General features: G+C 45.2%; 1 protein-coding gene across 1 annotated transcript in view; it reads left to right on the forward strand.

The window, feature by feature from the left end:
* MAMLD1 (mastermind like domain containing 1) overlaps positions 1-26,499 on the forward strand; it is an 80,539-nt gene extending 54,040 nt beyond the window's left edge. The window contains exons 3-5 of the mRNA XM_054289799.1: positions 23,183-23,329; positions 24,581-24,662; positions 24,952-26,499. Coding sequence (XP_054145774.1) covers positions 23,183-23,329; positions 24,581-24,662; positions 24,952-25,970 — 1,248 coding nt within the window. The 3' untranslated portion in view covers positions 25,971-26,499. The remainder of the gene's footprint in view (positions 1-23,182; positions 23,330-24,580; positions 24,663-24,951) is intronic.
* The last annotated feature ends 217 nt before the right edge of the window (positions 26,500-26,716 follow it).

Here is a 26,716-nt window from a genome sequence, read left to right on the forward strand (position 1 = left end):
TTGAAGGCAAAGCAACAAGCCCTTCAGCTAATTAAGTGCCTTTGAATAGGGGAATAAAGGAAGCTGGTGATGAATCTGGATTACAGAGAGCAATAAGGCTGAGCCTGGAGTTTGACATCTCCACAGATGTTAAAACATCTTCCTGAATGGTCATTTCTGAATTTGTATTTATCTGTGCATTTGCCAGTGAGTTGATATGTTTTTCAAACTAGGAGATTCTCTGTTCTCTTCTCAAGAGAGTCTGAGAGGAGCTTGACTGAAGCTATCAACTGCCTTCTTCTCCCTGCCCTCCCCGGGAATAAATTATGTCAGATAAGTTCTGGAAAGTAAGAAGTAAACTTGTGGAACAAAATGGGGTGTTTGGCCTCAAAATGTCAACAGTAATGCAACATTTTCAGAAGTAATTCAAGATTAAAATACCTTAATTCACATCTGGTCTTCTGAGCCCATTGCTCTTTCTCAGTGTTTTTTTAAATTGCATGTGTTGTCTTCCTGTGTTCCATTTTGGGTATTTCAAAGCATTCCCCTGTTGTAGTGGAACCCTTACAGACACAAGGACTCTGTGTCTTAACCTTCCCACTTCTTTGGCTTGTATTTTCAGATGTTTGCAGGCACTGCTGGTTCGTGCTGATAGCACTCTTGGACACCACACAGCACATCATTAGGGCAAGCAATCTGCACAGAAGAAGCTTGTAAATAGACCAAAACCTTCTAAACACCATGTGGGGAGCATCCTCCCCCACTCTCACCATCACCCACTTTTTGGATCTGAAATTAATGTGGACACTACACCAAAGCTGCAGCACTTTGCTCCATCCAGACAGGTCTTTCCCTTGGTTATGACCTGTTTAAAAAAATGGAAAATGTTCAGCCAGCAACTCTATGGGAATCTCACACTGGACAAATTACAATCCAATTGGAAAGAAAAAAGAGGCTCAGGAGGTTCTGTAAACACCAGTGAGGAGTGCTGGAGGGTTTGAGGAAGTCTTCTCTTCCTTATGTGCAGGACAATGAAGCGATGAGGGAGGGTTGTCCAGGGTGGAGAAAGAGGAAGCAGTGCTCATGTGCTGTGAACACATACAGGGAAATGTGACTTAGCCCAGAGAAATTTGGGGCAAGGTGCTGCATTTCAGCCTGGCAGGCTGCCTGCAGTGTTCAGGTGCTCAGGATGGGGCTGTGTGTCCAGGCTGTGTGTCCAGGCTGTGTCACAGGGCTGTGTGTCCAGGCTGTGTGTCCATGCTGTGTGACAGAGCTGTGTGTCCATGCTGTGTGTCCAGGCTGTGTGACAGAGCTGTGTGTCCAGGCTGTGTGTCCATGCTGTGTGTCCATGCTGTGTGTCCAGGCTGTGTGTCCAGGCTGTGTCACAGGGCTGTGTGTCCCGGCTGTGTGTCCATGCTGTGTGACAGGGCTGTGTGTCCAGGCTGTGTGTCCATGCTGTGTGTCCATGCTGTGTGTCCAGGCTGTGTGTCCAGGCTGTGTGACAGAGCTGTGTGTCCAGGCTGTGTGACAGAGCTGTGTGTCCATGCTGTGTGTCCAGGCTGTGTGTCCAGGCTGTGTGACAGGGCTGTGTGTCCAGGCTGTGTGTCCATGCTGTGTGTCCAGGCTGTGTGTCCAGGCTGTGTGACAGGGCTGTGTGTCCAGGCTGTGTGTCCATGCTGTGTGTCCAGGCTGTGTCACAGGGCTGTGTGTCCATGCTGTGTGACAGAGCTGTGTGTCCAGGCTGTGTGACAGAGCTGTGTGACAGAGCTGTGTGTCCATGCTGTGTGTCCAGGCTGTGTGTCCAGGCTGTGTGACAGAGCTGTGTGACAGAGCTGTGTGTCCAGGCTGTGTGTCCAGGCTGTGTGTCCAGGCTGCCCATGTGGACAGTTCCTCTCAAGTTTTCCAGACAGCTTGGTAGCAGTTTACAAGTGTTTTGGGCTAAACATCAGCTGAATTTGGCCCCATCTCCAGATTTTCTCCTTTTTTTCCCCTCCCACAAACCCATTTTACTTTCTTTATTATCACAGATTGGAAAAAAATCCATATGCAGAAATCTTGAATTAAAAGCAGTTGAGCAAAAGGTTTTGAACATACATATTTTCTCAACTGTGCTCTTAGATACAATGAAGTTTTAAACATCCTGGGAATCTAGGGAAGGGCTTGACAACCTTCTCACTGCTTGGCTTCAGGATGAATGCCATAACTTCCTTCTGTGTATCATTCTTAAAAATAACTACTTGTAGAGTGGTTAGTGATGGGTAAGGTGCATCCTCACTCACAAGCCAGCACACCCATAATTCTTACATTGCAAAGGTGTGTTCATGGCCAGCGTGCTGAGAAATAGCAATGAGGAAATGCTTTCCATGACCCTGTTGTACACCCAGCTCATTTCAGCTGTGCTGTAAATCCCCATTAATATCAGAACATCTTCATTCCATTTTTTGGAAGGTAGGGTTGTACATTGTCCGTATTTTCTGTCTCTTTCTTAGTCAATGACAGATTGGGGAGCTGTGTTGAACTAAAAGCAGCCTGGCTTTTGGAAAATGTGCTCACTTCCCTAAAACCATGCCCTACTTATTTCCTCAAATTTGATGCCTAAATTAATAAATAATTTTAATACTTACCAAAGTAGTACTGTTAGAGCATGGTATCTACCCTTGATTTTTGGGGTGCTTTCTACCTAGTATTGTCTTGTCATAGTCTAAAATTATATCAGTATTTCCCAAGGCAAAAATACGTGCAGAAGCAAACAGAATGAAGGCAAACAAGTGTGTAGGAGAGTCCCTGGATGCAGTTAATGCCGTGCCTGGCTCCAGCAGGGCGGGCTGACAGAGCAGCCCCTTTGCCTTCCCATTCTGCTCCTCTGTCTTCCTGCCTGGCTGCATGAGCCCTGCACACCAGCTCAAAGTACAAACATGTTTTGATTCAGATGCAATACCTAGAAATAACTTTCCTGTTAAAATGAACTCGGTGGGGTTTTTTTAATTTTTTTTTTCCTTTGGGCATTTTGGAGAAATTTCAGTGTGTGGGTGGGGGAAAACAAAGCCGTGTCTGTAAACAGGAACTGATATTGTCTGTGGGACTGAATGGGGAGAGAAACTGAACTGGCCTCGGTGATTCTCTCATACATCTGTGAGTCTGGAAACACTGGGATGATTCACAGTTTGCTGATTAATACAGGAGCAAGCAAAATGGTGTGAATTAACGGCCATTACAGAGCTGCACTGGATGGCAAACATCCCCCCAGAACAAATGATGGTTCATGAAGATTGCTTAGAGGAAGAGGTAATGGGTCTTAAATACGAATTAGAAGCGGTCCCATCAAAGCTGTTAACATTAAGGTTTGAAAGGCAAACACTATTATGAGCTGTTTTCAAAAACTGTACATTTAGGAAGCCTATCAGTCTGCCCTGTTGGCTGTGTAATATTTCTGTCTCGAGCACTTTGGATATTTCAAGCAGCCAGCACTAATAATTGATAGAAATTCACAATCAGAATGCAGCAGCTCTTCTTAGGGCTTTGAAGGCTAATCACTCTATTACATGTTTTAAAGTTAAATTTTTTATAGCACATATAAAGGCAAATATCATCATTATCAGTACATAATTCTGAAAAGCACTAACATTAACAAGAAGTAATCCTGTATTACCATTTAACCCTTGGAATATAGGAATAGTAAAATATGAAGGTAGTAAATGCATTACTTCAGTATGAATAATATTCTCTGCATAACCAGCAAAATTATTTAACATTTGTCATTGAATTAATGAAAACGCAGTTCCTTGGATCAGTGTCAGGCAGATGCAGATGTGAATGCAGGTTATGCACAAGCTGTGCTGAGCTATTTTTCCCCACTACAGAATTGATGAGAGACCCACAAGGAGGGTGAGCCCTTTAATGTAGCCAAAATAGTGTGATATCCTGGCCTAAGACATTACATTAACAGTTTGATCTTGTAAAGATGCAAACACACACACCTAAATTTACGCAGTGGGAGGTCATTCCAGGATGACTGCAGGATTATTTCTGACAGCAGAGTGAATCATGTATGTATCTAGGCTTTGTATGCTCAAGAAAGACCAAAGGTGGAGCAGAAGGATGCAGCAAGGGGCCCAGCAGTCGTTGGCAATGCTATATTAGTGCTGCAGCAAAAAAAGAGAGGGAGCTGGAAGCTTTGATGCACTTGCTCCTGCCTCAGCTCAAGTTTACATTTGGATTATTTTTGGCTTTTCTGGTGGTGGTGGTGGTGGTGTTGTTGTTGGTACTGGGGTTTTTTCCCTCTAGGGGTTAGTACCAGCATTTTACAAACTTGCCAAGCTTCAAATAAATAAATGTTTTAATCAGTCAGGGGTTATTTGAAGTCCTCTTATGTTTGTTTTTTAAAGTCATCAATTGCAGAAGGAAAATTTGCCCCTTGTAGGAAGAGAAGCTGTCCCATCCTCTCAGGTACAGCAATAAAAAAAGCAAATGGGGAAAAAAAATCTTAACAAAACACTATTCCCCTCTCTTTTGTGATTAGCAGATTTCTAGTGTTAATGTGTTTCTTCCCTTTCCAGCTAGATGAGGACATGCTACCCTGGAATATCAGTACTATGTATCCCTGTCATAAACAAATCAATTGCTCTTAGTGCTTAATTACTCAGGGCTTTTGAAAGCTTCTCTTTGCATAATAAATATGTTTAATATTTCCTTTACTCTGTGGCATGAGGAATAAACAGTTTCAGCGCTGGGTTGAAGGGTAGTTTACAGGACACTCGTGCTCGGGCAGTCTGTTTTCTCTCCCGGTTGCTCTGCAGGCTGTGTTAAAGCAATGAATGAGCAATCATATCAGCATTCTTTTTTGTTTCGTACCACCCCCTTTTTCTCCTCCTTTGCCGCTCAGTCAGCACACTTTCTGCAGTGGCATTTTCGTTTTCTACACGGAATTGTGTTTCTCAGCATAGCTGCATGACGAGTGTGAGCCGCTTTCTTCTCCGTTCCCTCCCCTCCCCAGAGATGCCCTGTGACTTCCTCTATTAGTCCATTAATCGCCGTGGCTCAAAATTCAGTCTGATCAAAGGAGCAGAACGAGGTTGAAAAGTGCAGATTCTAGCAATTGACTTGACTGTTTAGATTCCCTGCTGAGCTCATTTAGAGCTGGAATTAGGCTGTTCCTGCTGTATCTTTCGTCCTTGGCTCGGCGCTAGCGCGCTGCGCTGCCTCGCCCAGCCCGGAGCCAGCGAGCATCCCTCCCTGGCCAGCACAGCCCCACAGCCTCGGCTTGCCTCGATGAAAATACCCCTGCTCACATTTATTTAGGTACCTGACAGCAGGAAAAGTGCAGAACCAGTTCGCTGAAGGAGTAAATCTTGGTGGTTCTGGTTTTAGTGTAAGCATCGAGTTTCCGTCTCTTGAAAATCTTTGCGAAGGTTGCGGCGCATGTTACGGGTGGGAAAGCAAGAATTAAAACAAAATGTAAACGGGAAATTTGTAAACAACGTGAAGTTTCTTGTAAAAGTTTTCTTTACACGGTAATGAGTCACTTCAGAAATATAGTTGGTGTTAATGCCTATTTATACATGCAGTTAGAAACTGGTGCTGTTTTCTCTCATTAATAGTCTTGTTTTTCTTGTTTGCTTAAGGCAAAAATGCAGACTGCCCATACCTGTGGTGTTTGCTGCAGATTAACATTTGCTTTTGCAATTCTTACACATCTCAAATTCCTGCTGATGTAACTGGGAGTACAAGCTCTCCAGGAACAGTGTTGGACTCTTGATGTCATTATTTGTGGTTCTGCAGTTACCCAAAGTGTGCTAATATCTCTCAAATAGAGGTAGAGTCATTTGACATACAAGTTCTTATCTCATTAAGGTGAATTATTGTTACTGAAATGTGAATGGTGTTCTATTATCAGAGAATATTATGTATATAATGGTTTAAGAGCACCTAAGGCCAGCAAGAACAGAGAAATGCTGATAACATCACCACAGACTGTGTGATGGTTCTGAAATGTGAGTAAATCTTTAACTGAAAAAGGTAGACATATCAGTGTTTTCTCATAGTTTGGGACTTGGACTAAAATCCCCAACATTTACTTATGTTGCATTCTACTTTTTATTTTAAGAAAATTAAAAATTACTGCTTAATAAGAACCTTTTCATAAGAAAAAATTTTGGCATTGAGGGGGGTTATATACTGATCTGTTTTGTGTCCAGTCCACAGTCTGAGCTTTTTCCTAGATAGTTGGCATATATCTATATGTCTATGAATTATATTTTTAGAAAGAACTGTGGTCTTCATGAGGGACCTGATGTGTTATAAGTTTAGTAAGGAACTCCTGTTTTCAGTGGGTTGCTCCATTCTAGGTTGACACAATATATACAGTTAATGTGCTTTAGCTTATGAAGAGCTAAATAATAATCCTCAAATTTCATCCTTTCTAAAGCATTTATCAGAATAGTGGGCTAAAATATTGCTTTCTCTATGATTTCTTTTTTTTTTCCACTTATGATAATAGTATTGACAAATTTCATAAGATGAAATGCTGTCTGGCAGCATTTAAAATACACATTTTGCATATTTCTGTCTTGATCAAGACAGGGGGAAGGTATGTACCTGCTGCCTAGATTACTGTCAAATATAACTGAAAGAAGAGTTGAATTGTACTCTGTTCTCCTAATAGACCCTGTTTGCTCCTCTGACTGGGTACTAAAAGGCTTTTATTGCCCTGCCTCACTAACATTTTCCAAATAAAACATTTTTTGCCAGTTTCTGAAGAAATAGCAGAACAAGTACCACCTTAGACAGGCTGGAAGGAGTCCTGTGCTTAGGATTATATACCAAAACAGTTGGCCAGAATAAGGAATTAAAGTAATCCCTGACATTAGGAACATGAAAATGAGATGACCTTCTGTACACGTGAGTTTCTAACCCAGCTGCACCACAGGCTCCCCTCCATCACTGTTTCTCCACACCTTTACTGGGCAGAAAACAAAAGCCCAGCCATTCAGCTGGGAAACTGGAACACATGCTTGCCAATGTTACAGCCTTTAAATGCATTGTATTTTTAACAGTAGTTCGTGATTGGAATGACAGGAAGGAAATGAGCAGAAAACATCCTATTCTATCTCTATATAAAATCTTGCTTGTGAAAGATACAGTTACCACAATAATGATGGGACGCCAATTGATTCATTGTGCTGGGAGACAAGTGCTGAGCCAGAGAGCCAGCGGGGTCATTTTCGTGCTCCAGCTCCTCTTTGGTTGTTTGCTGAGGAAGGGCAGGAGAGGGTTATAAAGCTGCTGCCACTACATTCAATTCATGTTTTTCTCAGAAGAGAAGAGACACCACCAGCCAAGATCTCTTTCCTTTGGAAATTGTGGCTGGGAAGGGCCCCTTTGGCTCGTCAGACAAAGTGGGCAGTCAGACAGCCCCTTTCCTGAATCCCAGGCAGGCACCAGACGGCTGAAGGAAGAGAGGCACCAGGCTGAATTAGATTGCCTCCTGCTTTGGACAGTACGGCAGGGAGGCAGGCTTAATTGCTTTGCAGCTGTTCATTTTTTCCCCTTCTCCCTCCCGTGCCTCCTCTCCCTCCTCCCAGCTGACTCTGGAGGCAGCCCCTGGAAACCTTCCCAACTTGGGGGTAGAGTATCAGAGGTTTGTGGACTCATTTTTATCAGTCTTTAGGCTCTTTACTCAAATCTAGCAGCAAATGGGAGCAGAAAGTAAAGTACTAAGGAAAAAAATTGATATAACCTGGTGGTTTGTTGTTGTTTTTTTCCTGGGTTAGTTGGTGCCCTGGTTTCTGGAAGCTGCTGGGACAGGGGCAGGGCAGCAGCAGGCAGGTGGCTGGGGTAGCACTGGTATCAGGAGAGGCAGCAGGGTGTCGTCACCAGCAGGGCCTGGCATCCTGTCTGGGCAGACAAACCGGGAGAGCCTTCCAAGGAGCCCCCTGTGATGTGGCACTGATGTGGCACTCCCTGCAGCAGGATTTACGAGACATTTGGGGTTTGCTGCTGCTCCCTTCACAGAGCTCTCCCTGGCAGGCAGTGTGACTGTCAGCTGGGGCTGCTTTGGTGATGGTAAAGGAGCATCAACACCAAAATGGTCCTGCCGTGACTGTTCAAGGCAAAGTTTTTGAACCTTGGAGAGCACACAGAGTTCTCCAGCCCTCAAAAACTGCTCAGGCCAGGCTTGCAGATTTGCATGTGTCTCATAATCCCAAACTGTCTGAACCTCATGTTTGTTAAGGAAACAAAGTTTGTTTCCTTAATTGCTCGCAGTCGCGGATTTAAAAATTTAAAAGGTGTTTCCATGCTGGAGCAATGAGGCTGTGGGCAGCACTGTGCTCACCTGCTCTGCAGAGAGGGGCTCTGCTCTCACTACTCAGCCAGCCTTCCCAGCTCTGTTCACCTCCAGCAGCAATGTCAAGCTAACCCAATTTTTTAGCTGGTATTGAGTGCCACGGGCAAGTTTCAGAGATGTCTCTTTAATTCCTGCACTTGTAGAATTTTGTGAATATTTTCCCTCCAGTTCTACTGACTCATGCAGTCCAGGGAGTGGAGGCAGGAGAGAACATGAACACTGTAACCCAGGCCTAATTTACTTATCTGGTAAAGGCAGTTGTCAGTAAGCCCTTCACCTCTCTGCCCACAAAGATAGTACCCCCTGTGAGACTGTCTGGCCTCCCAGGTGTAAATATGGCATCAGTAGTGCTTGACTGTCCTAGCCAAGGCAGCTCCTGTGCTGGGATGCCCTGTGTGGGTGACAGCATTCCAATGGGAAATGCTGCTGAGCCCACAGCCTGGTGCCAGGGCACACAGCTCTTTGTTGTTGGGGGCACAGGCTGTTGTGGCACACTCATCTCTTGATTCTGAACCTGTTTGCTGCTTATTTTTTATGATATCCTTAACACCCTAAACCAGAACTTGAGTTTGGCACCAGTGTAGGGTTTTGACACATTTCTTTTAAGGCACAGAGCTGTAATGGGGATCACTGCTCAGTGCCACTGGGGAGACTGAGGATGTCATTCCTGGAAAGGGAGGGTAGCTATGAGATGCTTCAGTGCTCAGAGAGATTTGTGTCTGTGAGAAATGGATTTAGAAATAAGTTACAGTAGTAAGTAGCAGTGACTTTTCTTTTTCCCCTAATCTGTTCAACATGCAGCTCTGATAGCTCTGCCAGTTAGATTTGAATTGAAACTGGCTCCACAAGGTACAAAGGCTCTCGAGCCTCATTGCTGGGACGGGAAATCCATTGTGGCTCCTGATTAGTGCTGGTGAAATCGGAAACCTTTCTTGGGGCAGATAATGATCTCACAAATGAAAATATAACCTGTTCATCCTGAATTTTAACAGGATAGTTATGCAACTCCAGGCCAAATCCAGGATGTGTCTTATCTGTGCACCCCTTGGTCAGAAAAGGAAGGGTGGGTTTGGACCCCTGCAGTACCCTGTCCTCAGAGCTCCCCTACTTAATGCCAGCAGCAGAGGGGTGATGGGGTGAGACTGAGTAAAGAGATTGGGGTTCCCGTGTTGGGACCACCCCTCTGAACTTCTTGGCTGAAGATTTGGCCTCTGTTTAATGTTCCTCCCCATGACAGTCACCACTGTCAAAAGACAGGTGGTCTGGCTGGGGCTATCCATGCTTTTGCAGTCCCATAATAATCCCTTTAATTACGGGTAACAATAGGTTCTGTTTTTTCCTATGTTAATAACAAGTTCCAGGGTATAAATAACTCTGCAATTAAAACACCTAACGATTTACCATTTGACACCTATGCAGGCTGCTGGAGGAGCCTTGGCTGTGCAAGGAAATTTTTTCTCCTGCCCTGAATATTTTATAATTGTTCTACAAAGAGCACATGGATGCTCCAGTCATTAAGAAATGCCAACCAAGGTACATTGTGGCACCAGGGAGCAGAGAACAAATAGTTAGGGCTGTGCTGCAGCTGGAGGGAGCACTCCTTTCAGACCTGAGGCCTGGTTTGTTTGACTAGTTCTGTATATTGACCTTTGTTGTTTAAGAAAAATACAAACAAACACTATGGCTTTCTTATAGGACCCATTCACTCTTTCAGAGGCTTTGTGGTGCCTGTTGATGAGAGCAGCAGACGTGTGGCCGTGTACTGCAGCCTGGAACACCTCTGGTGTTTGCTGTCCTTGGGTGTGTGCAGAGACAACCTGCACGGCCCCTCCTTTGTGCCTGTGGAAGAGGCAGTCTGTATGTAAATACATGGAAATAGGCCCGGTGACAATTGCCAAGGAGATGGGGGTGATGGGGAGAGGGAAATTCACCTCAGCTCTCCGAGGGGAGGCAGAGTCCCGAGTGTCACCTCCGAGCCCGCCCGTGATGGGTTTGATGTGGAGCCTGCGAACGGAGCTGCTTAAACATAGCAGTGTGCCTAAAAATGAAAAAATAAAAGCAGTGCTATTTTAAGCCTCGAGAACGAGGGATTATAAATAGCCCCAGTGGTGTGTTACTCCTGGCTGGGTGTGTCGGTGCTGGAACATCAGCACAGCTGTCACTTCCCTTTGAAGCGGCTTGTCGCTAATGACCGCGGCCGGGAGCCTCCTCCTCCTTCCCTGTTCCCCGATAAACACAGGGCACTGATAAGGTGCTCAGGGCACTGATAAGGTGCTCAAGGCACTCAAGGCTCTCCAGGCCGGGTCCATCACACCAGCCCTCAAGCACAGCCGAATGGGAGCTGTGGAGCTCCTGGGGGGAGGCAGTGCTGGCCCAGTGCAGCTGAGGGGGTTCTGCTGAGAACAGGCTGTGGAGCTGGGGCTGCTGAACCCCGAAAAAAGGCAAAACAGGTGTGTGGATAAATACTGGTTTGGGCCTCGTGAGCTGTGCATTTAGAGCTCTCAGTTGTCAGTCTTGCTCTGTGCCTGGTTAGGATACATCTTTCTGCTCCCATCATTTAGACTTCTCCTGTGGCCAATGGAGGAAAAGATGTTTTGAGAGTAATTTCAGCTCACCTTACCGTGCACCTCCAAGGTGAGGTGGGCAGGCTGCAGTGAATGAAGCCTGGAAAACACACCAAGGCTTGCCCTTGCCTGCCTGTATTCCAATCTGTGGAGGCAACAGCAGCTGTGGTGATCCAATACATAAAGTAAATTAAGTTGAAAGTCACACAGGTACCTTAAATAGCTGACTTTTTACTTTCTGACTTTCAAAAATGGTTTTAGTTTCTGTCTGTTATTGCAGTGCGGTGGCTGGAAAGAAGCACCTTTGATGCTGTGTTCCATTGCCTCCACACTGCAGTGAGAGGCAGGGGACAGGCTCTTCCTTGGAAGCTGTTTCCAAGAGGAATTCTGGCTGACTCTTGCACCAAGTAATGATATGTTTATCTGCAATATATGGAGCCAGGAGCCGTCTCTGGGTGATAGGGATCTGGAGACTAGTAAACAAAAAAAGGCAAGGTTGGAACTCAAACTGTAAGAAGATTGTTTGGGTCTAAAGAAAGCAACTATAAACCAAATAATGATGATGTTGAAAAAGGTCTGGAGTGGTGTGTGTCAGGACAAGGTGCAAATGTATCTGCCAAGCCCCTGCAATGGTAGGATGCTAAAATCTGGGTTATTCTCACAGGGAGCTGTGAGCAGCTTGTACCCAGAAGGCAAAGCAAAGGGAGCTTGTGGGCCATTTCTTCTTTTCATAACAAAGAGAAATGGGCCAGGAATCTCTCCTGGTGTAGCTGAGTCTTCCCCAAAGAGGGGGAGCTTATTTCATGTTCTTGCACTGGAGGAAACCTGGCAAATAGGTATCAGTAAAAGAGGCAAAACACCCTGATGTCTGAAGGTTTCCAGGAGCTCATGCTGAATTCTTACTCTGTAGCCTGCTTGTAACACATATGCCTGTGTCGTGATCTGATGCTCCACTAGCATGGGCACCAAGCCATTGGTGAGAGAAAAGATTTCCATCAAAAAATGAACAGGAACAACAGCAGTGACAAATAAAGATCTTACAGGTTCAAACCTGATAAGCTGACAGCTCCATTTCCAAAGCTGGATGTTTTCAACTAACCACCTAGAAACAGTATTTTAGTATCTGCTGACTGTGGTGGACCACGTGCATTCTCCACACTACTGACAGTCAGAGAGCTTCTGGGGGTCCTGAACAGGGATCTGAAAAGCTGCAGTTAAGTGCCAGGCCAAAGATGAAAGCCTTTTTCTGAAAGTGAAGTTGTTAGCTCAGTCTGAGAGCAGAGACTTCTCCCATGACTCTGTGTGGCCAGAGCTGCTCCTGGAGGGCAGTGGAAGGACTGATTTAATGCTCCTTGTCTCCTTGCTTTTATGCTGAACTCTAAATCATGCCTGCGTTTGGCGGCAGCTTAGCAGTGAGTGCAGCACAGAGCCTGAGACCCCTCGGGTGCCACAAGCACCCAGATCTCCTCTGCCCTGGCCTGGGGGATGTTTGCAGCTGAGGTGTGTGAGGATGCACAACACACACGGACACAGACAGACACAGACACAGACACACACACCTCCCCCCGTTACGGTATGAAGAAGCTCAGCTTGCTTTTTATTGCCTCTCCCCACTCCCCCCTTCTTCTTTTCTATAATCATTGCAAAACAGGAACAAATGAGTGTGTCACTTTAAACCATGAAACCACTTAGTCCATAAAGACAGATTTGGCGTCTTTGTGCTGCAGTGACAGGCCAGCGTCGCTCCATAGTGATCCCACTGTTCTTCTCGGCCCCGCACCCCCCTGCCCTCCCCACCCCCTCCCAGATTTGCTCCGTGTTTGCCTGCCTCTGTTTTTGTGGTTGGTAACCAGCAGAAGAATGGAATGGATTTAATGATTTGTTGGCTGCGGTGCTGGCATGATTAAGTCAATAAAGCTGCAAGCTGAAAACAGTGTAGTTACAGTATATGACTTTAACCTTGTTAATGCATGTTTATGTCCCCCTGCCCAATGTATGGCTGTATATTGCATAAAGAAGATCTGACCAATCTTTAACCCATTAAATAATTCATAAAGTGAGAGCAGACATCAGCTACTTGCCGAGCGGATCAGTAACCATGGGGTCAGCAATAACTTTGGCTCCCTGGACCATATCCAGCATGTTTAAACTCTGGTGATGTCACCAGGCAAGCTTCTAAGCTTAATCATTTGGATGGGAACAAAGGGAAGTTAACTGTTGACATGCAGTGTCTCTGCAGAAGAGACACGTGCAGTGCTCTGCAACATCCCAGCCTGGCAGGGAGCGTGGCTGGGCTCCAGCTCTGAGCCTCTTGTTCATGTCCCTCTGTCCCCCTTTCCTTACAGCAAAAGTGTGGCTGGCCACATGTTCAAGGACACGTGCTTCCTAAACTCCTTTTAGCTCAAGTGACAGAGACACCAGAATCCCACAGAATTTCAGGGAAATATCGGCTGATGTGACAAGATGGTATTTGGAGGCACTTGGAAGGTTTTCTCATCATGGGTAAATTTTGAATGAAAAACATCTGCAATGGAAATGACAGAGAAGGACATATAATGCAGATAGAACAGGGTGAAGACAGGGATGTGCGAGAGGATATGGAGTTAAACTGGACCATTCTCCCTGAAGTAAAAGTTGTCATAATAAAGTATCAAGCAGGACTTGCAGGTGGATCCCAAGATTTTCACAGGAAACTACCTCAGCCAGTCTCTTATTTTTGTAAAGACAAAACATAGGGCTGACTTGTCCTGGCACTGAGTTCTCCTCACACAGCTTCCAGCTGGGCACTGAGGGATTTTCCAGGTGCTGCCATGTCCAAAGCTGTTGCACATGGAGTTTTTTGAGGACTTCAGGGGCAGATCATGGGGCATGTGGCTGGGACATGCTGCACTCACTGGGCTGTGCAGCCAGGTTAGAGGCCTGGGGACCATCACAGCTCTGTGTAGTTTAGTGTTGTTCTGAGATGCAGCCAGCTGTGGCCAGACCTGGAGGAGAGATGCAGAGAGGAAAACATGGCAATGACTTGTGTGTGGAGTGAAGCAGGAAAAGCCCTTCCACCTCTCACTGCTGAGCAACAAGGAAAGCAGCTCTGCCAGGCCTGTGGGGTCATGACACCAGGGCAAGGGAGAGGCAGGTTTCAGATGGAAACCCTTACATTGCCTCAGGAAATTTCCCTCATTCTTTCTGGGAGGAACTTTAATTCCTTTTGGAGGGAAACTGAGACAGGGAGTAATGAAGTTGTTTGCCCATAGTCAGTGAAGAATCTCTGTATGACAGAACTGGAAACTGGACCTGGTTAAGTAAGCCCAAGTCCATAGGAATGGCTCTTGTCCTCTGACTCAGTAAAGAGGCAAAGGCTTTAGAGGCTTGGGAATTCACCTGTAATGATCCCAGCTCCCACTTCTTCTGACAGATTGCATGCTTACACTCTCATGAACTCACCCCAGCTGTGTGTCCAAAGCCACACTTGCTTGTGTGGCTCAGCTCCTCAGAGCCTTGCATGCACAGCACAGAGCCAGGGGTGTTTGCAAACACACCCCAGTTTCTCCATGTCCCCATGGCTAGGACTGCTGGGGCTGTTAGAGGCACCAGGTAAAAGCTCTCACATGGTTATTTGTGAGGCAGATGGCTGCATACAGCAGAGCATATCTCAGAATCCACCACATCCGCTCAGTAATGCATTTTCCAGTGCCAAAAGATAGGCACCCTGTGTTGGAGATTAGAGCAGGACCTTCAGTCTGCTGTTGCCAGTGTCTGCAGGCAGAGATCGGGGACGAGGCTGACCCCCAGAGCTAATGCTGATTATTCTCAGTCACTCAGTTACTCCCTGTTTCTTTTTGGTGGTTCTTTTGATGATTCTCAATTTAATTTACCCTGCCTTTTTGTTTTGTTTTGTTTTGTTTTCTTAGTTTGGTTTTTGCTGTAATCCAGAACAGCAGTCTGCTTCAGAGAAGATGCTCCAGAATTTATGGCAAGTCATATCTGATCTGTGCAGGAATTCCATGTTCAGTTTTCTTTGTTTTTAGCTTGGAACATTGTGCAACGCGCCTGAAAATCTTTCTTTACCGGTCTGTTGGTTTCGATTAATGAACCCACATACACCTAGTGATGTTTTATTATCACTCACCTATCATATGGTGTTATAGCAGCTGGTTATTTTTGTGCATTGACTGCATTTTCTTTTCTGCTTGATAGAAAACAGAGTTGCTCCAAGCATATGATAATGCTGAATGGGGGGATCCCAACTTCTGACCCATAGCTAATATCCTGCAAGTCACATGGAGCTACCGGGGATTCTTGAGCTGGAGCTCCAAATGCCTGTGTTATCAGCAAATAAACACCATTAATTGCTTCTAATATGGCATGCAGTGGTTAAATGACAAGATCCTTATTAATATGTGTGTATATCAGCCTTTCAGTGTGGATGAGGGGGAGTATGAAGTGGTAAAATTATTTAAAATTAGTAGGGAGTATTTACAGGAAGACATAAAGAACTGTCAGTTGAGGAAAGCAGAATTTTATGTTCTTGTTCTGGATGACCTTGCTCCAAGGACAAATCAGAGCTTTATGAAATGAAGCTGCAGATGGCTAGTCTCAACTCTGTAATAATGAAATGACACAAGAAAAAAATGAGACATCTAACAGTTTGTAAATACAATCTGAATGGAAAGGGAGAAAAGGGATTTTTTTAAGGGGAGACTGAGTTGACTTGGTTACAACAGTTCAGCTTCAGGTGTTTTAATAATGATTTCCATCTAAAAACATAATGGAATTGCTCCTTGTTCCCCATACTCAAGGTCACCTTAACACATTTTTCATTTTTAACATGTCAATATCTTGGTTTTAAAAATTTGATCAGGAGAACTACCTAGTCACAGCCTTCCTTTTATCCATTATTTTAGCATATTATTGACCACTGCCTTTTGTTTTGTCAGTTACGGTGATTTTTGACACCTGATTTTTGACACCTGGCAGAGGATCTGATGAAACCCTTTTTAGGTGTTGGGTTAGTTTCATGTGTTAGGAAAGAGTAAGGGTGTGAGAAGTTCAATACTGAAAAAGTGATGTGATACTTTGTGCCAGAGCATGCTTTGTTTGTGCAGTTACATGAGAAATCAGGAGTAATTATGCTGGGTTTTGCATGTGGGGAGGTTTTCATGCAAAGGGCTTCTCAGAAGTTGTTAGAGAGCCAGCTACTACTGAAAGTGAAGAAGACTTGGGCAGCTGCCTCTGCAAATTAATCCTTTGCATGGCAAGGAAAAAGAAATTAATGGAAATGTTAACTTGGAGAAAGCAGGGGATTTTCAAAATCTCAGTGATCCACACCACCTCACTGCAGTTCACAGAGCTTTTCAGAAATTGGCAGGTAGAGAACTGATTTATCCCATTAGCTCAAGATTTTCTGACTTTCACTTTGCTGGTGTGAAATCTTCTGTATTTCTTGTATCAGATCTCTCTGCTCTCCCTAATACATAAATTTACCAGCCAGTCATTGCCCTCCCCTGCAGCAGCTTCTGCTGGGTGTTGAGCTCACTTGACTCCTTTGGAATCTCATTGACACCTCTGAGAGCATGACTTGACATAACACAAGGATTGCTCGAGTCAAACCACTTTATAAGACACAAGATATTGTAGTTTGTCATCACAGCTAGCACAACCTTGTAGAGACAGGCAGGACTACCAGCTGAAATTAGGTGAGATAAATACAGTTTTAGATTATCTCATTCAATTTATAGGCAAGCTGCCCTCCGTGGGAACAAGAGCGTGGTGTCAAGGGTTGGAGAATCATGGCAGCTGTACAACCCAATATCAATATATGTTCTGTGCAGAGAATTCAGTTTTGGGATTGTGACTGTGTTATACAGAGAGGTTTGCCTTGCATTTGGGATGGTGGATCAAAGGCTACACTCACCCGTGGCCTGGGAGTTTATCTGGGCCAAAGGAACTACTTTCAAGGGAGCTGCTGTTGCTGGAATCTTGATCACACCTCTCTACAAGCACTGCAGTCCCTGGAAGGTTGTGTCTGTCTGTTACACACCAACTCCTCCATTCTCAAGCTCTTATCTGCTCCCAAAGCTGTTTCCCATGTTCCTTATTACTAGATTAGTGACACCAATGATTTCCACATGCCTGCTAAAGGATGTATTTTTGTCTAAGAGAAAAATCCCCGTTGCAATAATTCATTCTGGATTTTCTGTCTTTTGGTTGTTCTGGTTGCTGTTGCTCTTTAAGGGCATGTTTTGATGGATGAAACCAACTCTGACAATATTGGTAAAGTCTTTGCACAACAGTTTTATCTAATTCAATTAATTTTTTTTAAGAGAGGAAGTTGAGTCAGTTTCTATCATATTAGAATTTTGAGTCCATTTTAAAAGCACTTTGGATACTTTGATGGAATTTTGTTTTGTTTTGAACTGCATGAAGTATAAGAACAACTACAGGGAAATTGGTGTTTCAACTGCTTTGCTTGAAGGCAGGAGGAAGATCCTGATGAAATTGCTAGCCAGATGTGGTGATCTTGTCACTGCTCCTAGCAAGGAAGCAGCTCTATCTTTCAAGGAAACTGTACATGCTCATGCTGTATGAAAAGAACAAAAATCTTGGAAGATTGTTTTTTAACCAAACCATATACCCACGGATCACTTACAGTCTTCAAACAAAGCCTTTTCCTGACTGACAGCCCCCAAGATAAGCTTAGAAACTTGAGTCTGGCAGTATTTCACATGCTTGTGTATCAAGTAAATCGTTGAAAGATGGATAAAAAAAGCCCAGATCCACCAAACTGCACAGTTTGTTTTATCAATGTTCATACATTGTGCTAAAGCAAACACGCAAACAAACAGAAAACTTTGGAGCATTTCTGAACTGAAAGGCTGTTTTATCTTGAGGAGCATCTCTGAATTGTGAGCAGAATAGAGGGGAAAAAAAGACAGAAAACTTTCAAAGAGCAGATGGAGAGTTTTGTTAATGGCAAGGAGCAGAGGCAAGAAGCACAGGTAGCCCCAGAGTTCTGCATGGAGCAAATGACAGTGGCATCTCACAGACATCACACTCTTGGGAGGCTGACATGATCCTTTTGACAAACTGGCCCTGGACTTTGTTTGCTTTATTTATATGCATAGGTCACTATCTTAGTATCTAAGTGCATTAACAGCTGTGGAGGCCATGAGCCTTCTTTGGAAAGGTGGCATCAAGGTTTCCTGTGGCTATGCACAAAGTCTCCACACAGCAGGAGTCTACTTGTGGCTTCTCTGTCATTCTAAGTCATAAAACTTAAAACCATGAATTTGGGCAAGACAGCTTTAATACTGCTGGTGTTTAATTGCTTAGTCTGTAGTGTTTGCACTGTGGTTGTGCCTGGGGTCTCAGTCCTGGGCTTCAGAATTAAGTGTTGCCCAAGCTTGAAGTCCCCACCAAAGAGATGCAGCACAGCTCCTGGATGAAAGAGGGGCAGGTGGGAGTGCAGAGAAATGCAGGGACATTAGTTTGAAACTAGTATTTGCATTTTCTCAGCAGAGTACAGAACTCCCTGTTTGTAACAGATGTTCTAAAAATACAGAACAGAACTTGGTTTGTGAAACTTCACCCCACCCCCAGGGAATAGCTGTCCCTGCCACGAGCACGGATCGCCCACGAGTCCCCAGCCCAGGAGCCAGGGCCTTAGAGCAGGTCAGGAGTGGCTCTGCTCAAGTCCTGTAGCCATGGTTTTCTGGTTACTTCTTGTGTTTCTTATTTACTATGTGATATCATGATATATTCTTCAAACTAAGGTACCTTTGGTTGCCAAAAAAACCCCAGAACTGGTGGAAAAAGCAGTTTGTCCCATTCATGTACATGGAGCTAACATCCACCCTGGCTGCCCCATTTCCTTTAGTCTTTTGTTTTTATGCTGTGGTCCATCTCAACAGCCCTTCTGGTTTAAGCTCTGAAATCACTGGATTCAGCTGGATGCCCCATTGGAAGTAGAGGGAATATTTCTCAAATCAGCAGCATCTTTTGAAATGGAATAAACTTTTTAAATTCAGGTACTAGAGGTATTTTAAATGAGCCCTTCTTCTGTTCCTCCACTACTGCTAATGCTTTCAGTTAGGAAGTGCAGCTCTTCCCCAACTCTGCAAATATCTACTGCAATTTGCAGTGCTGCTTGCCTCTCTCTCAGTAACCTTGCTGTGACCTGGTTATCTATTAGAACCACAAAGAATTCAGTCTCTAATTAGTCCATCTGTTAACTATTCAAATTCATGACTTAGTTTTATTGTCTGAGCCTTTAACATAATGCTGAATGGTCTCACCTGGCAGCTTATTTCTTATAAAGCAAATGTGCCTTTCAGAGAGCCATTTTGGTGCAGATAACTGTCTTTTCAGCATTGGACAAATGAGACTGTCTAGCAGCCTGCAGTCCCCTTCCTGCCCTCACTGAAAAAAATTGTACATCTCCAATAGCTCTGGGCTTAAGTCAATACAGTTTAACATGTACAATTTCTTTGTTATATTCTTTGGAGTTACACCATAAGAGCAGATGGGAAAGTTTAATAATGATAAATGAGTTTACTCATTTTCACATAGTATTTTCACATAGTCCTAAAAACAATGAATGCTCTTTATTAAAGATTAGAGAGTTTTTTACATGCTTACCAAAGAGTGATTACAGCTCTGGTTCAGCTCCTCAGAAAGTCTTGCTTTTAAATTCTTTTCGGACTGTTTGTTAATGAGGATTCAGAGGAATTAGGGGCCACAAATTTACTCATTCTTGCTCAAGTGAAGCCACAAAGTGATTACTGGATATATCACTAAGTATTGAGGACTGAAGTTTATCAACCACGTTCACACAGAACTGTTCATCTCCACACTTACTTGCTGCACCTGTGCATTTTCTGCGTCGTCAGATGATGGGGCTTGAGCTTGTCAGTGGAATTTTGGAAGGATGTAGATTAATAAATGTCCATGGCAGGGCTCAGTGGCACTGTGTGCACGCTTTCCATCCAGCAGTGCCTCAGTGGCTGTTGGAGCAGCCCTGGCTGGCCCAGCTGGGTGCAGTGAGCGCGGATTTGCCATGGAGCCCAGTGGGGCGGCCAAGGGCACTGGTGCCACTGGTGTCACTGAGGGAGCCATGGCCTTCACAGGGGCACTCAGTGCCTCAACACTGACAGGAGCATTGCGCGTTCCTGCAAGCCTGGGGACCGACTCTTTTCTGCCCGCTCTTGGAGCTAGTGCGTGAGATGCTAAGTCAGAACTGTGATGTTTTCCCCAAGGCCTTTCTGAGCAGAAATTGCCCCACTGGGGAGCCTGGGGAGTGCTGCAGGAGCTCTGGACCTGCTGTGACACTTTGCCTGGCAACAGGAACACGTACTCAAACTCACTCTCCAGTTCCAGGTCTGTGTGGTGTGCCATTTAGTTAGGGATTCTGCCCATTTTAATATGACTTTTGAGAGGGGAAAACAGAGAAAAAAACATGATATCTACATACAATTTTTTTTTTTAAGTCAAAGAGTCAGAACCTCCCATAGCTCTCTCCACCCTCCAGTGTGAGGCACAGCTCAGCCACACAGACCCTTGGGTGGGAACATCCACTCCAACATTCCCAGCTTTGGCAGCAGAATCCTTCTCTCTTTGCTGTCTTCCTGGATTTATAATGGGATAAAACCAAACTACAGACGAGTTAAGATTGTGGCTGCTTTGGCTTGGTTTTACTAGGAGAAGGAAAGTGATTTTTCTTGGGAAGTGATGAAAAGGAAAAATGTTTAAAGTTCATTAACCTTTGGTACAGATTGCAGTGTCCTTTAGACTACACCATAGCTATTCTTAGTCATGACGTGCGAGTGGTTATTTTTTATTGTACAGGAATACAGTAGTTCCCACTAGTGGTGAAAAGAGAGAATTTTTTTTCCTTTTCCTTTCTGTTTTTCTTTTTTGTCTTAACCTAAACGTGAACTTGTAGAAGTCAGGATTTCTAACTCACTCTTCGGCTTCTCAGCTATGCTATTTTGTCCTAATTTCCCCAAAAGCAAACTGCATATCTCTAGATTGTTTCTTTACTCGCTAATTAAGTGTTACACAACTTTGCTCTGAAAAACTCAGCAACCCATTCAGTGTATTTGCAAATGAACTTTTCTGATTGTCATTATTGCTATAGGGTGCCTGCAGAAAATCCCATATAATTAAGCAGTTGTACCACCACAGCACAAGAGCTGCAATTAGTAATGTGATTTACACTTCTTTACCATTAATAATATGGAAACATCAACATTATTTTCTTGATGATGTTTAGGAGAAATTAGAATGAGGTGGACATGATTAGGAAAAGAGACTTTTATGTTATGACTTGTTAATGCAATAGCCCAGAGCAAGACATCAGAATGATTGTCCTTGCACTAAAACTCCTTTGCTTCAGTAAGCACAGACCCTCTGTGCACCACAAGACAAGTTTGGAGGAAATTGGATAGATGGCAGGGATTTTGGTGGTATGAACATTTCAGCGTCTTTCATGTGCAGAGTACACAAACGGAATCTCTCCACTTTCAAATATTCCCCCAGAGGCAATCTGCATTATTCAAAGCTTAACTGTGGTTGCAGAATCCTGTCTGACATGAAAGCAGACTGCCGGCTTAAAATGAACTTTCATATTTACATCTGTAGTAAATCATATTTACTTTTTCATCCCCTCCTCTTTTTCCGTGGGAGAGATGGAGTCAAATGGGTAGGAGGGAAGGGGGAGGAGGAGAGATGTCCAGCAGAATTGTAAGCAAAGCACCAGTAATAAAATCTAGTCTTACGAGACTGCCCATGAATAGGAATGATAATGAGAGCAGTGATGAGCTGCAGGTTTGTGTCTTTTAGTAAATTATCTAGCAGGCATTTACATTTAATCAATTGTGCTTTTGCATAATAGACCAAAGTGCTACAACAAAAGGAGGCACCATAAAAATGAGTAATTTCAGTGACCTTCTTGGTAATCCCTCTTAGAAAGAATGTCTTGGAAGGAGTTGGATGATTCCTCATGGTGAAGCCTCTGTGGAAAGGTGCCCCAGGCTCAAGGAGCTTTCCTGGTGACAAATGCCTTTCAAGGCTTCCTTCTGGCCCCTCTGAAACATGGCTCGTATCCTGTTTTCTCCATCTGAGCATGCTTCTAATTGTCAGATGTCAGAAGGCAACAACCATTTTCTTCTTGCTTATCTCCTGATAACATTGATTCTCAAACAAAGGATGTGGGCTTCCACTCTGAAAACAAAGGAAGCATGGCCCAGCTAAGGATGCTGGATATAATATACATACTTATCCCTTCCAATAATAACAATACATCATAAATAATGTAGAAGCTGGATGTGAAAACAGAGAACGGGGAATGCGCTGGTGTTGCTGTTCCTGGGTACAGCACTCACAGGATCTTGTCCTTAGCAAGGCCTTGACTTCTTCCCTCATTTTTCTCTTGTATTTCCCTGAATACCTGCCAGCTCCTAAGATGTTTAGAATTCAGTATTTTTTAAATTCTTTTTCCATTTTGGGTTGTGTCTTCATCATGTTCTGGTGAATTATTTTTCTCTCCTCCCCATCGTACTCTTTCTTTGGAGGCAAAAGCTCAGCTGTCAAAGTCAATTTGGATCTTTCACAGAGGACTTAGAAAGAGGCTGGTTTGTGCCAGGCGGGAGCAGGGCTCACTGCATTTATTACTGATTTGTGCCTAGGCATGACCTGACCCTGCATTTTTGTATGTTCTTCTCCCCTTTCACAGTGACATCTTCTTGTTCATCTGATCTTGAAACCCACAAGAACCACTTTAATCCCAGGCCCGCATCTTCCTTATCTCTCTTGGTCCCGGGTCTGATGGCACCCTTTCCATTCCTTTGCCTTTAGTTTGCTCTTTCCCTGTAGGTTTTTCCTCTACATTCACATGCTAAATCCCACCCTGATGCAACTTTCCTTTCCTTCTGTCTTTCAGTATAACAGTTGGAGAAGTTGTGAGAAATGTGATGCTTTACTCCCACCCCTTCTGCCAGCCAGGCAGCCCTGTGACTGCATCACTGGTAGTGAATGGGTCCTCATGGCCTTGGGCAACACAGGAGAAATTTTGGTTTAACCTTTAGCTTCTCTCACTTCTTCTTGTGCTGATCCTTAGAAATCAGAGCACTCCCCCACCTCTCACTGTCCCCGCTGGAGCACACAGGGCCATGTGAGTCCATGAGGTGCTTTGGCCTTGGGACAGCTGAAGACTGAAGAGAGGGCATCAGTAGAGAGGATAAGAGCTTCTGTTGTTACCTCCCTGATGAGATTAATTTCCTTTTTTTCTCTTTCCTGGCAGGATCAAAGCCCTGGCATCGTTGCCAGGGTGCAGGAGCCGGGCTCCATCCCGAGCAGCGGCTCCGTGCCGGCACCGGCCACGGTCAATGGGTACACGATGAGGAACCATCTCCTGAAGCAGCAGATCATGAAACGGCAGCTGATGCAGGTACAGGGGGAATGGGCCTGTGGGCTGCTGTGCTCTCACCTCACTGGGAGGGACAGGACTAACTGGAATGAGGAAATCATCAGTCAGCAAACGCTAAGGGTGACTGGAATTGCTAGGCTGAGTCAGACTAGGCTGTGGTGAGTCCAGCATGAAGCCAAGAGAGGCCAAGGCCAAGTGCTGCTCTGCCAGAGCTGAGTGCAGATCTGCTCCCTCATATGCAAGGGAAGGATTTGGTCACCTCCATATCCCTGATGTCATTTTTGGTCAGCCACAGATTTGGGAAGGAAGATGCAGAGAAGGGAGGCTTGGGAAGTGAATCAGCCCCAGAGAGATGTTCTCCATGCTTGTCTTTCTCTCTGGTTCCCTGGGGCTTTAGCAGAGCAGATGTTTGTCCAGGACTTGACTGGTCTCTCTAGCAACAGAAGCCCCTGTAAGAGGTTTGCCAGGCTGTGTGAGGAAGCTGGGATGGGGAAATCCCACAAATTAATTGGTTCTGACCATGCGCCTCTGACTTCTTGAATGTGCTACTGGATTTGGGTCAGGGAGGCTCATTTCTGTGGATGGGAAATGAGATGAGAAGCAGCTCAAAAACCCTCAATGAGTCCTGAGCTGCTCCTTGATCAGACTCCCTTTCAAACCCAACTCTACCTCCCTGCCATCACTTGGCTTTAACTTTTTCTGGGCCTCTCTAAGACAGGGGGAGCTCCACCATCCCCAGAGAGCTCCCCAGGTCACAGCTGCTGCCCACAGCAGGGATGTGAGTGCAGTGCTGGCTTCTGGGGCTGAATGGTGGGAGACTCAAATCAGTCACCTGGACTAGCCCAGCAATGCCTTGCTCAGGGAGCACCTGCTGTGGATCCCTGGCTCCTGTGTTCTGGTTACAAGTGGCAAAAAGCACTCAAGGGGATGGTGCACATGGGCAGAGCTTCCAGCAGCAGCACACTTGACTCATAAGCTGGTGAACACAGGAGTCTCCATGTTTGTCCAGCTCCCCTTTGGCTGCCTGCACGGCATCTGCTGAAGGTTGCAGTTCCCAGTGCTGGGCTGGCATCAGGACACCTCTGCAAAAAAGGGAATGTGAGAAATTAAAATTCAATCTGGAATGAACTGTCTGGGTTGAGTCTTATCAGAGGAGGGGGGTAAAGAGTGTATGGGAGAGGTTGTTAATGACAGTGGCTACACTTCAAGTATCTGCTGCTCTTTTGGTTGTCAAGAGACTTCAACTTCACTGTTACTCCTCTTGTTTTCCAGGAAAAGCAGAGACAAAACATGCTGGGAGTAACATCTGAACAGAGGAGCTTGTTTGCAGCTCAGCAGATAAACCAGTTTCAAGGTAAGGAAGGAAATTACCAGAAAATGGTCTGAAAATCCTTGAGGTGCCAAGGCCTGGTGTCTGGTTAAATAGAGACACTTAATGATTCTCTGCCCCGAATTACAAGCATTTTGCATTTTATCACATATTGTGAGAATCCTGTTTCCCTATAGCTCCATAGAACTCTGTTACAGAGAACACAGAGGAGAAGCCCCCATGACATGAAAGAAAGAGCAGCAGTTTTTAAGGCTTTAGCCATGTTTCCAGGGTGAATCCATGCTCACCAGCTAACGTGTCTCTTTGTCCACAGCCGTGCAGCAGCCCATCCCTGCTGACTGCAACCAGGTGCTTCCCGCTCCTCCGCCCAACCACCGCATGCTGCCGTCAAACCCAGCCATGCTCCAGAGCACCCTGGGCTCCGGCATGGCCTCAGCCCCCGCCAGCCAGAGCAGCGGGACCATGGTGATGATGCCACACAACCCTGGCAAGCAGCAGGGGATTTTCCCACCTAATTCTGACTTTAACATCCCGCTGCGGCCCAGCCAGAACTCGCTAGGCATGAACTCGGGGTGCCAAACTGGTCACAGCCACTCCTCTGTGAGGCCGGGAATGCCCATGGGAGGCTTCAGTTCTGGCTCCTTAGCAAATCACTCTGCAACACAGCAGCACCTGAGGCAGCCGAGCATGCCAAGAATCCCCAACGTCTACCCCAACTCATCAGCCCAGATGTGGACACCCACTACTGTGCCAAGAATGCCAAATCAAAGCCAAATGGATACCAGCATGCAGCAGTTTTCTGGGAACACGGTGTTCTCCAAACAGGGCGTGAGGCCGAGCACACCGGGGCAGGCGTTCTCCCAGCAGGCTGTGGTGCCGCCAAACCAGATCGCTCCTGGCATCCAGGTCAGGCAGATGCAGAAACTGAGCATGGGACAGTCTGGCCAGGGCTTGAGCTCAATGAGTAATCAGAACTTGAGACACAATTTAACCAGGGGACCGTTGCCAGCTATGAATGTTATGAAATCGTTGCCCCAAGGAGTGTCCAGTTTTAACCACCTCAATCCTGCCCCGGGGCTGGGCCCGCCCAGCTACCCCTCCACGGGCCAGCCCGACGCCTTCAGCAGGATGAGCGGCGCTGCTGAGCTGCCCCAGTACGACTTTGTGTCCCAGCACAGCAATTCCATCATGCCTGCCAACTGCAGCGACACCGACTTCCTCGACTCCCTCATGAAGAACAGCAGCAGCAGCAACGACGAGGAGTGGTTGAACAATCTGACAATGATAGATGACATTTTGGGACAGCATGCTCAAAGCTCTGGACACGTTTAGCTCGGAGAGAAGCAGCCTCGTTGTAAATAACACACGTATGGCTTTGAGCAGAACAGACAACCCGTGAAAGCCACTGCCTCGTTCAATACAGAGGAAATGGACTCAGCCAATTCTTTGCCTGCATCAAAGTTTAATATTGGCAGTTTTTCAGATGACTGTATATATTTGAATATTTTGTAAATTATGTTTTCCTAAACCTTAAATGTAGAAGTATTTATACTTCTTTGCTGGACTCTTTGTAAATAAATCTATAGCATAACTTTTGGTTTTATTATAGGGATTTCATTATACCTTGTTATAAATATGCAAATAATATTGTTAGTTTCAGTAATACTGTGTATTACAGCATAAAATACTTATGTTTTTGACATAACTTAACACATGATCTAGGGGTGTAATTGCAACCAGACTAAGCAGAAATCAAATGTGGCATTTATTCTCCCATATCAAAAGGAAAGATTGAAAAGTTGCATTAAAAAAATAAAGAAGTAAAAACCCTAAAAGGAGCTGCTGATTCCCTCATCACTTGGTCTTGCAGACCAAGCCTCCCATCCAGGCACCCAGTGCATTCAGGGATCTGCTTGCAGAGATGCATTTGCCAGATCCTGGGCATGTCCTCAGCTTGACTCACCCCAGTGGGTCACTGTCCTGCAGGGAGTGTGTGCTGGTGCCCTTCGGTGCTGGGGCTGCGTGCCTGGGGTCGCAGGCTCGGCGCGGTGTGGCCCATGGTGGCCGGCCTGGACAGG

Source organism: Melozone crissalis, unplaced genomic scaffold (genome assembly GCF_028551555.1).
Source record: "Melozone crissalis strain CALT ecotype California unplaced genomic scaffold, PUWL_Pcris_2 ptg000068l_1, whole genome shotgun sequence".
In the NCBI taxonomy this organism is placed as follows: Eukaryota; Metazoa; Chordata; class Aves; order Passeriformes; family Passerellidae; genus Melozone; species Melozone crissalis.